We start from the raw sequence: 13,924 nt of genomic DNA on the forward strand, positions 1-13,924 counted from the left end.
GATGGACAGGAGAGAGTAAGAGTTCTCTAAGGGTCTTTCAATTTTTTTTTTAAATGTTTATTTTTGAGAAAGAGAGAGAGGCAGAGAGACACAGTGTGAGCAGGGGAGGGGCAGAGAGAGAGGGAGACAGAATCTGAAGCAGACTTTGAGCTGTCAGCACAGAGCCTGACACAGGGCTTGAACCCACGAACCGTGAGATCATGACCTGAGATGAAGTCGGACGCTTAACTGACTTGAGCCTCCCAGGCGCCCCTCTAACAGTCTTTATAATGAGACAATACTTTGTGGACAGCTGGGATGTGACCCCAGTACCTCACCTCGGCTCTCTTCTAAATGCTGACGGTAACAGTTCAGCATAACACACAGATTAGCATCTCATTTTAGAGGCCATGACCTGCCAAACTGAGTAGCTAAAATGTAACGAATCTGCTGCAATTCCTTATAGTAATTAACATCTTCTATTCTTTACAGTTATCTTTTTCAACAGCAAATAGAGATAGTTACTGAGGATTTCTGACAGACACAGCAAATAAATGCCATGCATAGTAAGGAGTATAATACCTTGCCAACTGGAGAGAAGGAATAAACTACAGCAAAATAAAAATTGTGTATCTCTATCTCAGCATGAGGAAAGTTCAGTTCATTCTTTAAGTCGGTCCTCTCTCCTTTATCATCTAGACTTAGGGCAGGGGAAAATTTCTTTTATCCTTTGCTTTGGAGACATCTACTGCAAAACACAAATTCTAATCCCCTGTGTCTGTTCTCAGCTCCGGTGGAGAAATAAAATCACCATGCGGTAACGACTGCCACCTCGTGGCCACACATGAAACTATCACTAGGAAAAATAAACCGCCAATGCTTAAGATTTCACCTGCTGAACATTGTAGAAATTCGGTGTGGCCACCAATAATTTGTTATATTGTATAATTTATATTTTTCCAGAAAAATATGCACTCTTCATGCTATTTTCACTGGGCTCTCAGTGTTTTCCAGGCTTATTTCTTGTTCTACTCTACCATAACACAATCTAATTGTGGTGAGACTTCTGACGGCTTCTATAGAATCATAGGGATCTCCTTTGGCAGGCAGAAGTCCCCCGGAGTTGAGCGTGAGACACTTCGTTGTTCGTTCATTAGAGTAACTTTAAATAATGGCCACTGCTCCACCAGACTAAGTTCACTACCTGCCTGTCAACTGTCTGATTCAAAGGTTGTCAGCCAGTTTAGATCATCTAACTCAATATCATAGAAAACCATCCACTCTTTGGCTCAGGCCGTAGAAAGATGATCTGAGTGTAGCCCTGTTTGGCTGTGTGATTCACGGTAGAAGCCTGAGGCTCAAGCCTGAAATGCAGGCAGACAACTGGTTTCCATCAAATGATACCATCCTTCTTGACAAGGCTGTTTTCAAGCCTGAGCTGTCACCCTATTCCCCTCTGCGATAATCGCTGGATGGGAGAGGTGAGGAGGGCTTTGTGTAGGCAAAGCACAGAGCACAGGAAATAGAATTTCAAGGCTTCTCCAGGAAGCGAAGAGGATGAGCATAACTGGAGCGTCCAAGGAAGCCAGGAATGGGCAGCCCAGAATCAGGCAGGGCAGCAGGGGCAGTGCGGGCTCCAGGGCTGTTTTACTGAACGACGGACCATGAGGTGAGGAGGGTGTGGCCTCCTTGAGTGCAGACCATGAGGGGAAGGAGCATTAACTGACTCCCCAGCTCCTTTCAGTATGCTTGGCTGGCATGAGAGTACACACTCTTCATACATCCTGTCTCCCAGCTCCTAGGCTTGCCTGCCACCCCCACCTTCTCCAGGCTGCACAGGGTCAACGTATTTAAACACAAGTGATCCTTACACATCTGCGAATGAATGTTCAGCCTCACTCACAGTTCCAGAGATGCCAATTAGGACTCTGAAGAAACCATTTTGTAAATCTCTCTGATCATCAAAATGATAGGCTACATGGTGCGATGGGACAACGGGGGAAAGAGGCCTCACGCACGGCTTCAAAGTGTACCTTTAAAAATATGGCAAGCAAGAGATAAGAGCCTGGGCTCTACGTTCAGGCTGCCCAGTGTCAAAACCTCCATCTCTTGGAAGCTAAATTTCTTTGGGCCTCAGTCTCCTTCTCTGGAAAAATGGGAGTGGTGTTAACAGAACTCACTTCACAGGGCTACTCTAAGGATTAAGTGAGACAATGTTCATAGACACTTAGAACAGTGCCTGGTATATAGGTGTTAAAATGTTAGCCATCTTGAACTGCTAGGGGGAAGAAGGCCAATTGGACTCAGTCAAAATTTTAAATGCACATACCACTGCCCAAACAATACCACTGCTAATAGTATGTCATACAGAAATAAAAGAACAATACGTAAAGATCAAAGTACAAGGGGACTCAGTGCCGCATTGATTGGAATAAAACTGCTAGGCACAATCTAAATGTATAACAATAGGAAACAAGTTATATAAATTATGTCCTGGTCTTGGGATACTATGCAACTATTTAAAAAAAAAATTTTTTTTAATGTTTTTTTATTTTTGAGAGAGAAACAGTGTGAGCAGGGAAGGACAGAGAGAGAGGGAGATGCAGAATCTGAAGCAGGCTCCAGGCTCTGAACTGTCAGCACAGAGCCCGATGCGGGGCTCGAACTCACGAACACTGAGATCATGACCCGAGCCGAAGTCAGACACGTAACCCACTGAGCCACCCAAACACCCCACTCTGCAGTTATTTTAAAAATAAGGCAGCTGGAAGGGCACGTGGGTGGCTCAGCAGGTTAATCATCCAACTTTGGCTCATGTCATGATCTCCCAGTGAGCAAAGTATCCTTACCATTTGTGTTTTTAAAAAATACAGATACATGTATGTAGTGTGGGTGTATGCTTTCCTGTGCAATAAATTCTCTGGAAAGGTACATAATGAAATCAGTAATAACAGTTTCCTTCAGAGGAAGGATACAGATAATTAAAGGATGCTTCTATTACCAATTGCAGAAAGTTACCTTTTTTATACTTAAAAAATACAACCTGATCTGTCATTCGTCTGCTAAATTTCTTCCATTTGCTCTCAGAACTAAAACCCAAGCTCCTTCACAGAGCCTAGAATGGGAGTTCATCCTTCTAAAGTCTGATGCACTTCTTTATGAAACCTTTAACGTCTGAACTCTTTAAGAAAGGAGGGCATTGAGGTGATGCGTGTGAGTCCTACTTACAGGCGTTTGAAAGCAGCAGAACAACTGAGTGAGGAAGGGGTGATTGCGAGCCAAGGACAGGATCCTTTTTTCTGTCATTGTGCATTCCACATCGTCATCCTGCAGGATCACATCCTTCTTCAACACCTTCACGGCATAGAGGTCTCCGGTTTCTTTTATTCTTGCCAGCATCACCTACGGCAGCGCGGGAGGATGGAGCACAGGCGTGAGAACTCTTGAGGCTCCGAGGGTGTGGGAACACACACTTCCCGGCACTTGGGAAGTATGCGTGTGTATACACACACGCACACTCAAACATGCTTCCTTTAACCCGGACACCTAAAGTCATGACTCACCTTCCCGAAACTCCCCTTCCCCAACACTCGGATGAACTCAAAGTTGTCAATACCAAGTCGGCTGGAAGAGTTAACCCCGATCCCATTTCCTTCTTTGGTGCTTTCCCTTCCCTGTCGTCTTAGAGTCGACCTGGAAACGAGCTTCTGCAAGGAAGAGTAGGAAAACATGGAGTCAGAAGTCGTGGCAGGTGCATGAAGCATTTATGGATGCAGAAGACGTTACTGGCTGCCTCAACCCTCGACACAACAGGTGGGGAAAGATTCAGCTTGACACGTTATCAGGTTCTGCCATGCGAAACTACTTCAGTACCAGCTCCCGATGTGTGCTGACTATATTTAGGAAAGAATAACTTAAAAATATATCTAAGCCACTGAGAGTTTCAGTTTGAGCCCTAATGGGAGTGTATGAAGCACAAACGCCTTAGTCTGGTGTGACGGCTTTCTAGAGGATGCTCAGGATCCAAGAGCGCCACCTGGTGTCCATTTCATTCACAGAGTGGTTTTCACAGTTGTTCAGAGGATCCGCACCAGGATGTGAATGAACGAAGCAATATTTATTACACAGTATTTAAAATTACATAAGAGAAATAAAAATTAATGTACAACTAGAATAATGAAGGATAAAATTTTAAACACCGCTAATTTTATTAGCTCCCCCCTCCAAAAATAAAAAATAAAAGCAATTAGACATACACACATACCTATCTTTACTTACACTTGATTAGTTTTTAAAAATATAATAAAATTGTTGTTTCATAACACACATTTTTATGTAACACTTTGTCATGTGTATTTTCTATATCCTTCAAGAACACGAGTTTTAAGGGCTGTTCGATATTCTGTTTTATGGATGCATCACAGTTTATTCATTAATTCCCCTGCTACTGGAATGCAAATTATTATGAGAAATGAATAAATGTATATAAAGCACTTAGATCGGTGCCCGGCCTCTTTAAAACACAAGCTGAGCTGCTGTTATTATCATCATGATCACGATCATCATCTATTTTCTTAAGATGACTTTCCAGAAATGGAATCTTTAGGGCCCAAATGTTAATTTGGAAGACTTCTGATACACAGCCAACTTGCCCTCTACAAAAGCTGACCACCAGCACATTGAGAGCTCCACTGTCACCATATTGAACCAGAAATAGGTGTGGCCTCCTCAGTGGGTAACTCAGCCCCAGGAACAAGCCCTGCCACAGAGAGGAGGCTACCTAAAGGCAAAGTGACACACAGGTGTCCATCTCGGGACACTTATAAGATAAGCTGCCACCAGACACCAGATGAGAAGTCTAACACTCTGTAGCTTTTGACCTATTTAGCTAAAAAACCCCAGCTCATCTGGAGCGACTTCTAAGCAATGTTTCCAACAAACAACTGTGCAACTGCTTGAAGCTACAAGGATTTTACTTAGTGCCCCAGTAAAACAGTGATTACAGATTATCAAATGGATAGACTGAAAAATCCAATTGTTTTTAATAGTTTCTCCTCCAGGTCTCTGCTCATAAATATTTCAAAGACAGAAAAATTTTACCAGCATGAATCTCACTTCCTCCACTTAGATACTTCTCCTGGTTGGGCTGGTACTGGCCAGAAAACCCTAAGCCAGTATTTCTCAATCTTTTTTTTTTTTTTTTAACCCATTCTTCTCTTTTGATAGACTTAAGGTTCTTTTCATGCTTTGCTGTCAAACAACAGGTAATTTTGTTTTTTCCACTTTCAAATAGAATATCAAAGATACTTGGTTCAAATGACAAATGACATTGCCCACTCAAGAGGTTTTGCCACATGGTCTATCTTTTTTTTTTTTTTTTAATTTTTTTTGTTTTCAACGTTTATTTATTTTTGGGACAGAGAGAGACAGAGCATGAACGGGGGAGGGGCAGAGAGAGAGAGAGACACAGAATCGGAAACAGGCTCCAGGCTCCGAGCCATCAGCCCAGAGCCCGACGCGGGGCTCGAACTCACGGACCGCGAGATCGTGACCTGGCTCAAGTCGGACGCTTAACTGACTGCACCACCCAGGCGCCCCAAGGTCTATCTTATTCTCATTACAGTTTAGGAGCCCTGGTGCAAGCTGAAATCCTTAACCTATGCCCTTCGGGAACAGCTGTCTCATGCATTAGAAATACCCCTCATGGTATTAGCATCCTGCCTGTCTCTCCATGAGCTAGACATTAGACTTTGCTAATGCTTTCCTGAAATAAAGGAATACAATGTGTGTCCAAGGCCCTAATCTACTAGTAATAAGGAAATGGGATGGTGAGTACGGACATTTTCTGGATAACCAAGAACTTGACTGTGATTGTGCTTCTCTTCCTAAGTGCCCAGAGATATTTAACAGTTAACTCTAGAGTTTTCCTAAACCGGATATCAAGCTACACCTTTCACAAACCACAGCAGTAGCCACGGCTCTTTCCCAGCAGTTTGTAGACCCAGCCAGGAAGGCAGCAAAAGCACTTGGGCCTGGGAAGTGGTCGAGGCTCTAACGGTCAATAGCAAGGAGGTCACTCAGGGAGGCTGCAAGACAAAACATGTCCGCAGCAACTGACCAACTCCACCCACTCCCAAGAGCCGAGAGGAAGGAACTCCTGTTTGTCGCTGAGTTTGAGAGATAAATTCACAATCCATAAACAAAAACTGCAGAACAGCTAGACTCCAGCGTGGTGGAGAATCTTCAAGTTCAACCCCTTTAGAGAAGAGGAAGCTGAGGCCCACAGTTGCTGGTCAACTGTGCCGCCAGGGCCCCAGCTGAGAGTTAAGAGGATAACCCAGGGCCCTGGATTCCAGGGTTTCATCAGACCACACTGACAGGAAGCTAATTACAAAAAAAAAAAAAAAAAAAAAAAATCCTTCTGCTTCCTGCTTGTCATTTCTTGTCATATAATTGTATAAAGAATCTTCTTTTTGTGGACCAAAATGCTCTTTAAAAATACAATAAATCTGCAAATATGTTTGCTGATATTAGGAACTTTGATTACACCACATTCCCTCATTCGGACTCACTGCATCTGAGCAACTTCTAAATTACAATACAGTGAAAAAAGCAAAGTCTCACCGAGGTTGGAGAAATATTTCCGGGCTGGAGGCCCATCCCGGCCAGGGTCTTGGCGAGCTCCACCGCGTTCACCCCACAGTTAGGGGCCACGTTTGCCTGGCATCGAATGTGGACATTCATCTTACATACTAGAAGGGAGAGGAGAAGGGAATCCACATTCAGGAAGGAGCCAAGCCAACACGTGCCGCAAAAAACAACTTTAACAACCTGAAAGATGATGACAGAGGAATTCTACGGGCTGAGCAATGCCATCTTCTCATAAACCTGAACTTGCTCTCAAAACAATCCCTGACACTTTCTCTGTGTCTGCTTTGTGCAGAAGCGGAAAGTCTGGCACACTGAATGAAAAATAAATTTCAAATCCATTTCTTTCCACTGTGACTTGATGAAAGACATTCACCTAAATCATGTGTACTAGGCATGGCCGATTGACAAACATGATTCAATACAGAAATCAAAATGTTCATCACAGTGACAATTCAAGGAACTCACAAGGAATCATGCCAACAGACTTTATGCTTTTCTTTGTATTGCTCAATAAAAGGCAGCAATCTAAAGGCCACATTATAGAGCACTGTTCAAACAGGATGGAGATGGTGTTTCTGAGAGAAAAACCTCTAAGTAAAGCTTTCTTTCCGAGTACTGTTGTGGTTGGGTAGCCCTCGCAGCACAGGACACGGCATCCTGTGGGGGCTGTGCTTCTCGGCACTCAGCCTGTGGTTCTAACTCCTTCGTGGGGGAGAAAAGCAACTTTTTTAAAGGTCAAAGTAAATGGCAGTTGGAAGAGGACAGAAGCAAGCTAAGTTCCTGGTGCACAGGAAACTGACTTGGGAGGATGAAGGACCCAAGGTTTAATCAGCAGAAAGTTCTGTCAGTTTCTTTCCATGGGCACTGCTGATGGGAGGTAGGAATGGAACAGCAAGCAGCAGATGCCTGGAGCTTCCACCTATCTTTGGAAGCGTGCACAGATCCCGGTTTTGTGGGGTCTGCATTTGTGTAATTTAGGGTGCCCCTCTTTAAGAAAAAGAATATCCAATCGAGTGGAGCTCTGGAAGACACCTTTGCAAGGGAAGGAGCCTGAGGCTGAAGCCTCATTAGCTTCACGTGCCCTTTCTGAAGAACCAGGTGACAAGAAAAGCAAAAATTATAGGCGATGGATCACTACAGGTGTGCTACCCTCCGGCCTCAGGGGGCAAGGACAATGCAGATGAGCCCCACGCATGGCTCTGCATTGTCAACAACAACCATACAAAAGCAGAAAGTGACTTTTGCACTGGAAACCCACACCGGGGGAGACCTTCCAGGTTAAGACCCAGCAAGGCCAGAACTGAAGCTACACATGAGCTGGTTGCTGTTTAGGTTCAAAACTAATTATTTAATATATCTAGGAAAAAAGAATTATTAAGTAAAGTTCTAATGAGATTACAGAATTTGTCTTTCGTAAAGACAAGTGACTAGTCCCTTTCTGTCGACAGAAGCGGGCTTTGTAAGTCCAGGCAATAGATGGAAGTCGTCCAGCTGCAATGATACCAACTCTGCCTCCCCCAGTCACTCAGGATTTATCTAAAGCTTAAGGCTGACATTCACTTGTATTTCAGCATGGGACTGCATCCCAGGATGGCCATATTGTTACAGCAACACCCAGTGGGAGATAGCTCAAGGCCAACAGCTTCCCAACTCCTCGCAGGACAGGAATCAGTCCTTAATCCCAGACCCTTTGCTACAGCAAAAGCTCCAAACTCGGGCTCCACTGGGCATAGTTAGTGAGGTGCAAGCCCGTGGCTGAAGTTTAAGCATCCTTCACACCCCATACCTCTCCAATCTCTATCAATCTCTTTGAGAAGACTCAGGGCAGCTCTCCTTGTGCTTTTACTCAATTCTTGCTTATTTCTGGTAAAGGCACTAGACCTACTCTCCTGCCTGTTCTTACTCATAACTCAAGCCTCTCTTTTTTGGGCACCTTGCCTCCTACCGTCTTCTATTTCTGACCAAGATCCCATTTCCCCCCTTTTCCAAATACACAACAATTAGCAGGCACTCGGCACTAAACAGATGACAGCCAGCTAGACAGAACATTGAATTTAACAACTGACTAAATCTACAGTTAGGAACTCTTAAAACCAGATGTAGCTCTTTTTACATGCCTGACAAGGGACACATACATACAGAACCGGTAAGATTTAATTTACAAAGTATCCAAAACCACCGGTCCTAGGTCAGAATCGGAACCTATAGAATTCCGAAAGCTTGCGGCATGGTGACCTCATGAAGTGGGCACGTGGCAGCCCAGCATCTCACTTTTACACTGAAGTCCTTGTCGCATTATCCCCCAGAGCAGGGAGCCACAGTGATCGCAGAACGTTGGCACTTTGTAGTTGTGGACGCTGAATTTGTGCGGGATGTTGATTCCGAACCTCTGTTCAGCAATCTGTAAACAGGGAACAGAAGGACGGGAGCTAGCATTCCAGGCCAACACCTTTCATGCAGAGGTAACAGGAGCCCCCCAAATGCAAAGCGTTACCATGACACCTGAGCTGGGTATATCATTTCACTGTACTCAGGCCTTACTCACCAGACTGTGCACATTTTCTAAGGAACAAGACTCAACAGAAAGGGTGTAGTGAGCATTAGATTGTTCACCCTTTGGGAAGATAAGTAGAAATTAAAACCATTTTATCATCTTTTATATTCAGGCTGTATATCTCTCCCTGCCAACTCCCCCACACCCGTATCTATTTCCTAGAGCCTCTTAGTTTCAGGATTAAACAGGTCTTTTATAGACTATATCCACTTGTTATTACCAGGAGTTTTTCCAGATATTGTGGGGGGCAGAGGGGAGAAGGCAGCACCCAGGGAGCATGGAACTGAAGAAGGGATTCATTCCAGGGGACATTCAAGTGGCTTCCTCAGCCCTTCCAGCCTTTACCTGGCATTTGTGTTGTGACAATCTGAGGGCAGAGGTCCTGCTTTAATCTCACAAACTGATTCCAGCAAATAATCAGACCAGGCACATGCTGTATGTGTGCTATGTGTGTGCTATATGTGCTAATGGGTGATATATGTGCTATATGTGTGCTGTAGGGCATCATTGAGTTTCAAAGTCAGACTCTCCAGTGCATCTGTAAATCCGCTGATTGTCAGCAATATTCCATCTGCTTTCTAGCTCCAGAATCTGGAATGTGCCTACCCTAGCTGAACACAATACAAGTTACGAGAATGAGGATCAGGCATTTATATACAGAAATGCATCCTCCCTGACATTTGGGAAGACAATGGAGGAGGCTAATGGTCGCCTTATTGAGAAAGCACAATTTACAGTTAACAAATACTCATCACATCAATTCTATCCTGCTTAACACTCACAAAAACTGTGTGAAGGAAATATGAATCCCATTTTTAAGACTGAGCTAAGAGAGAAGCTAACTAGCAGAGGCTGGATTCCACATCAACTCCTGGTCATGTGATGCCAAACTCAGGGATCTTTTCGGTCAGTCCTCCAAAAACTCTCTCCGAATTAGCAAAATTGATCCTGAGAGCTTGTAACCAGCTGATCACTAAGTGGGATCAACTCAAGGACAGGTCAAACTACACAAGCATAGAATTAAAAATACCATAATATAAAAAAGAGAGAATTCAATTCTGATACCACCATCAGCTTCAAAGAGCGTGGAAGGGAAGTGGAAAGAGGAGGGAGAGAGAAAAAAAAAAAAAGAGCGAGAAGCATGCACGTGAGCTTGTGCAGGCACCTAATTAGCAAACTGCTATCTTCTTACCTTTGAATCCACTTTGTTAATATTATTTTGGCAAGTGCAGGCCGTAACAATTAGGTGATGGCAGCGCTTATGGACGACACAGGTGCACACTAGGAAATTAAGCCCACAATTACACATTCATCGGAGGCTGAAGGTCTACCAGTTACAGTCGAGTCAACAAGGGCTGCACCGCGTCAACAAGGGCTGCAAGCTGACTTGATGTGGGTATGTGGCCCACATGATGGCAGCCAGCACACCCGTCCTTCCCATCGTCTTTACTATCAACCTAACTCATGCCTTTGCTCACACTCAAACTATTTGCACTCAAGTCCTGAGCTTATTTCGTCCTTTCTGGCTTTGATCCCACACTCACCCCGACAGGAATCCTCTCACAGTATAATTCTGGTCACCTTGCCCCATGATCTAAACCTTCAATGGCTTCTCACTGCCCAAGAGTAGAGTTCAAATTTCCCGGCCAAGTGTCAGGCCCTCCAGAAGCTAGCCAAGCTTACTTGTTACCTTTCTTCTATGGGAGCTCTTTGTTCTAATAGAAACTAGACTAGCTGCTCTTCCTGGAGCAGGCTTCACCCTCCCTGCACACTGACCGTGTCCTGCTTAATCCCTAGGATATCCTCTTTGCCTACCGCCTAACTAAATCTTAAGTTTGTATCAAGACAACGACTTAAAAAATGTCTCTTCCGTTAAAATATACTATCCCTGGCTCCCCTTCTAGAGAGACTAAACCACCTCTGTCTCCTCAAATCTCTACAACCCTTAGCTTGCCTGTCATTTCAAATCTTCCACATATAGCCTCTATAACCCTTAGAATTCCTGGGCAGCATGATGCCTCAAACAAAGTAGGCACTCATCAAATATTTGCAGGATGACTCAGTCAACTATTTAAACACTTAGAACTTCTGAATAACTTTTTTTTCCATTTTCGTCTGGATACTGACACAGTGCAGACAGAATTCAGTTTGCCATTAAAAGATGAACAATCTGCAATGAAGCAGTATGAAAATACGTGTTATTTTTAAGATCTTTCAGGGCATGTGGAGGTTTTTAGGGTTAAATACATAAATACAGATGACATGTCAGCAAATAGAGATATACTTTAAAAAAAAATCTAGCTTTCATCAGACTGAATTTGCAGGAGAACCAAACTGAAAGTTCCCAGAGAACTGATCCTTTTATATGCGGGGATCTCAAAACCATCCCTCACCAAGACAAAACCTACATTCTGAGGAATCTGAGGTTTGCTTGTTTTTTATCCATTAGCTTGGCTAGAGGTTTATCAATTTTATTGACCTTTTCAAAGAACCAGCTTTTTATTTGGTGGATTTTCTCTATTGGTTTCCTAATTTCAATTTTACTGATTTCTGCTTTAATTGTATTATTTCTTTTCTTCTGCTCACTTTAAGCTTCTCTCCTTTTTCTAGCTTCCTAAGATGAAAACCTAGATTACTGGTTTTAGATCCTTCTTTCCTAATAAATGTATTTAATGGTATAAATTTTCCTCTGAGTACTGTTTTTACTGTAACCCACAAATTTTCATAAACTGTATTTTCATTTATTTCACAATAGTTTTTATTTTTCTTGAGTCTTCTTTTACCCATGTGTTATTTTGAATGTGTTGTTTAATCTCCAAATATGTGGGGGGGGGGGGTGGGGGGTGGGGGGCTTTCCAGCTACGTTTCTGATTCATGTGTGCATTAATTCCACTGTGCTCTGAAAAAATACTTTTTATGATTTCTATTCTCTTAAATTTGTTAAGACTTACATCATAGGCCAGAATGTGGTCTATATTAATATTCCTTGTGAGCTTAAGAATGTATATTCTGCTGTTGTTAGGTGGGGTAGTCTATAAATGTCAATTTGATCAAATTGTAATATCCTTACAGAATTTCTGTCTGCTGGACCTCAGTTACTGAGATATTGAAGTCACCCCACTGTAATAGTGGATTCGTCTATATATCCTTGCAGTTCTATGAGTTTTTGCCTCATGTATTTTGATACTCTGTTGTCAGGTGCCTATATGTTAAAGATTATTATGTCTTCTTGAAAAATGGATCCCTCTTGAAACAGGAACCTTCTCGCACTGTTGGTGGGAATGCAAACTGGTGTAGCCACTCTGGAAAACAGTGTGGAGGTTCCTCAAAATATTAAAAATAGATCTACCCTATGACCCAGCAATAGCACTGCTAGGAATTTACCCAAGGGATACAGGAGTGCTGATGCATAGGGGCATTTGTATCCCAATGTATATAGCAGCACTTTCAACAATAGCTAAATTATGGAAAGAGGTTAAATGTCCATCAACTGATGAATGGATAAAGAAGTTGTGGTTTATATATACAATGGAATGCTACTTGGCAATGAGAAAGAATGAAATATAGCCTTTTGTAGCAACGTGGATGGAATTGGAGAGTGTGATGCTAAGTGAAATCAGTCATACAGACAAAGACCGATACCATATGTTTTCACTCTTATGTGGATCCTGAGAAACTTAACAGAAGACCATGGGGGAAGGGAGGGGGAAAAAAAAAGTTAGAGAGGGAGGGAGGTAAACCATAAGAGACTCTTAAAAACTGAGGATAAACTGAGGGTTGATAGGGGGTGGGAGGGAAGGGAGGGTGGGTGATGGGCATTGAGGAGGGCACCTGTTGGGATGAGCACTGGGTGTTGTATGGAAACCAATTTGACAATAAATTTCATATTAAAGAAAAAGAAAAATGGATCCCTTTATCATTACATAATTCCTCTCCTTATCCCTGAAATTTTTCTTTGTTCCGAAATCTGTTTTGTCTATTTCATTTGACTAATGTTAGCATGGTGTACCCTTCTCAACCAGGTATTTGGTTTTATGCCCCTTAACAAGATGTGAACATTTTTCCTGACCAATGGTCTTTCCTGCTCTTTCAACAACAGGTGGCCCACTAAAAGTCAGCCCATCAAATATCCTGGCACTATGCAGAAGAATGACCAGAGGTGACTAAAGGGCATGTCCCTGTGCTGGAGAGGTGCCAAAAGGTGACATCAATTCTCAGCTGTGAACTATGCTGTCACCTGAGTCTGAGATTAACAGCATAAAGTCAATTATTGTTGCCATAACAGTATTGTTTTCCAAATTTGAAAATGCAGAACTGCTTACATGTGAAAATGAAAACTACATCCAAGAGTGTGTCCTACTCCATTCTAAGGGAAATAATGTTCTACCTCACCTTCTCCAGAAGAGAAGGCAGACTTTCCTTATTACCATGGAGGCTACCACTCCAGGATATGTAGCGCTATTTTACCAATCATCTGTAGAGTACAAATCAAGAAAAGAGGTACCATACATATATACTGTGTAATGATGTTCAAGCCAACAACAAGAAAGGGCCCAATAGAAGACAAATCAATCCAGTCTGGCCAAATCTAAGTAAGAGCCTTCTTTCACTTGTTTCTCTCTAACTTTCAACAATTCTCATAGTTTCTTTTTTCTTTCTTCTTTTTGGAGTTAGAAAATGAAAAAGGAGCTGGGATAATAGTTTCTATTCCCTCTGCAGGTAAACAAGCAACGCTGTGCC

General features: G+C 42.9%; 1 protein-coding gene across 4 annotated transcripts in view; it reads right to left on the bottom strand.

Annotated features, from left to right (window-relative positions):
* PRKCH (protein kinase C eta) overlaps nucleotides 1-13,924 on the bottom strand; it is a 234,284-nt gene that overhangs the window by 94,347 nt on the left and 126,013 nt on the right. For all 4 annotated transcript variants that reach the window (XM_025918488.2, XM_086709599.1, XM_086709598.1 and 1 more), the window contains exons 5-9: nucleotides 10,377-10,465; nucleotides 8,902-9,031; nucleotides 6,604-6,731; nucleotides 3,543-3,686; nucleotides 3,208-3,381 (exon numbers count right to left, since the gene is read on the bottom strand). In XM_025918488.2, the coding sequence (XP_025774273.1) occupies nucleotides 3,208-3,381; nucleotides 3,543-3,686; nucleotides 6,604-6,731; nucleotides 8,902-9,031; nucleotides 10,377-10,465 (665 nt within the window). The remainder of the gene's footprint in view (nucleotides 1-3,207; nucleotides 3,382-3,542; nucleotides 3,687-6,603; nucleotides 6,732-8,901; nucleotides 9,032-10,376; nucleotides 10,466-13,924) is intronic.

Source organism: Puma concolor, chromosome B3, assembly GCF_028749965.1.
Source record: "Puma concolor isolate L17-30 chromosome B3, mPumCon1.1.hap2, whole genome shotgun sequence".
NCBI lineage: Eukaryota > Metazoa > Chordata > Mammalia > Carnivora > Felidae > Puma > Puma concolor.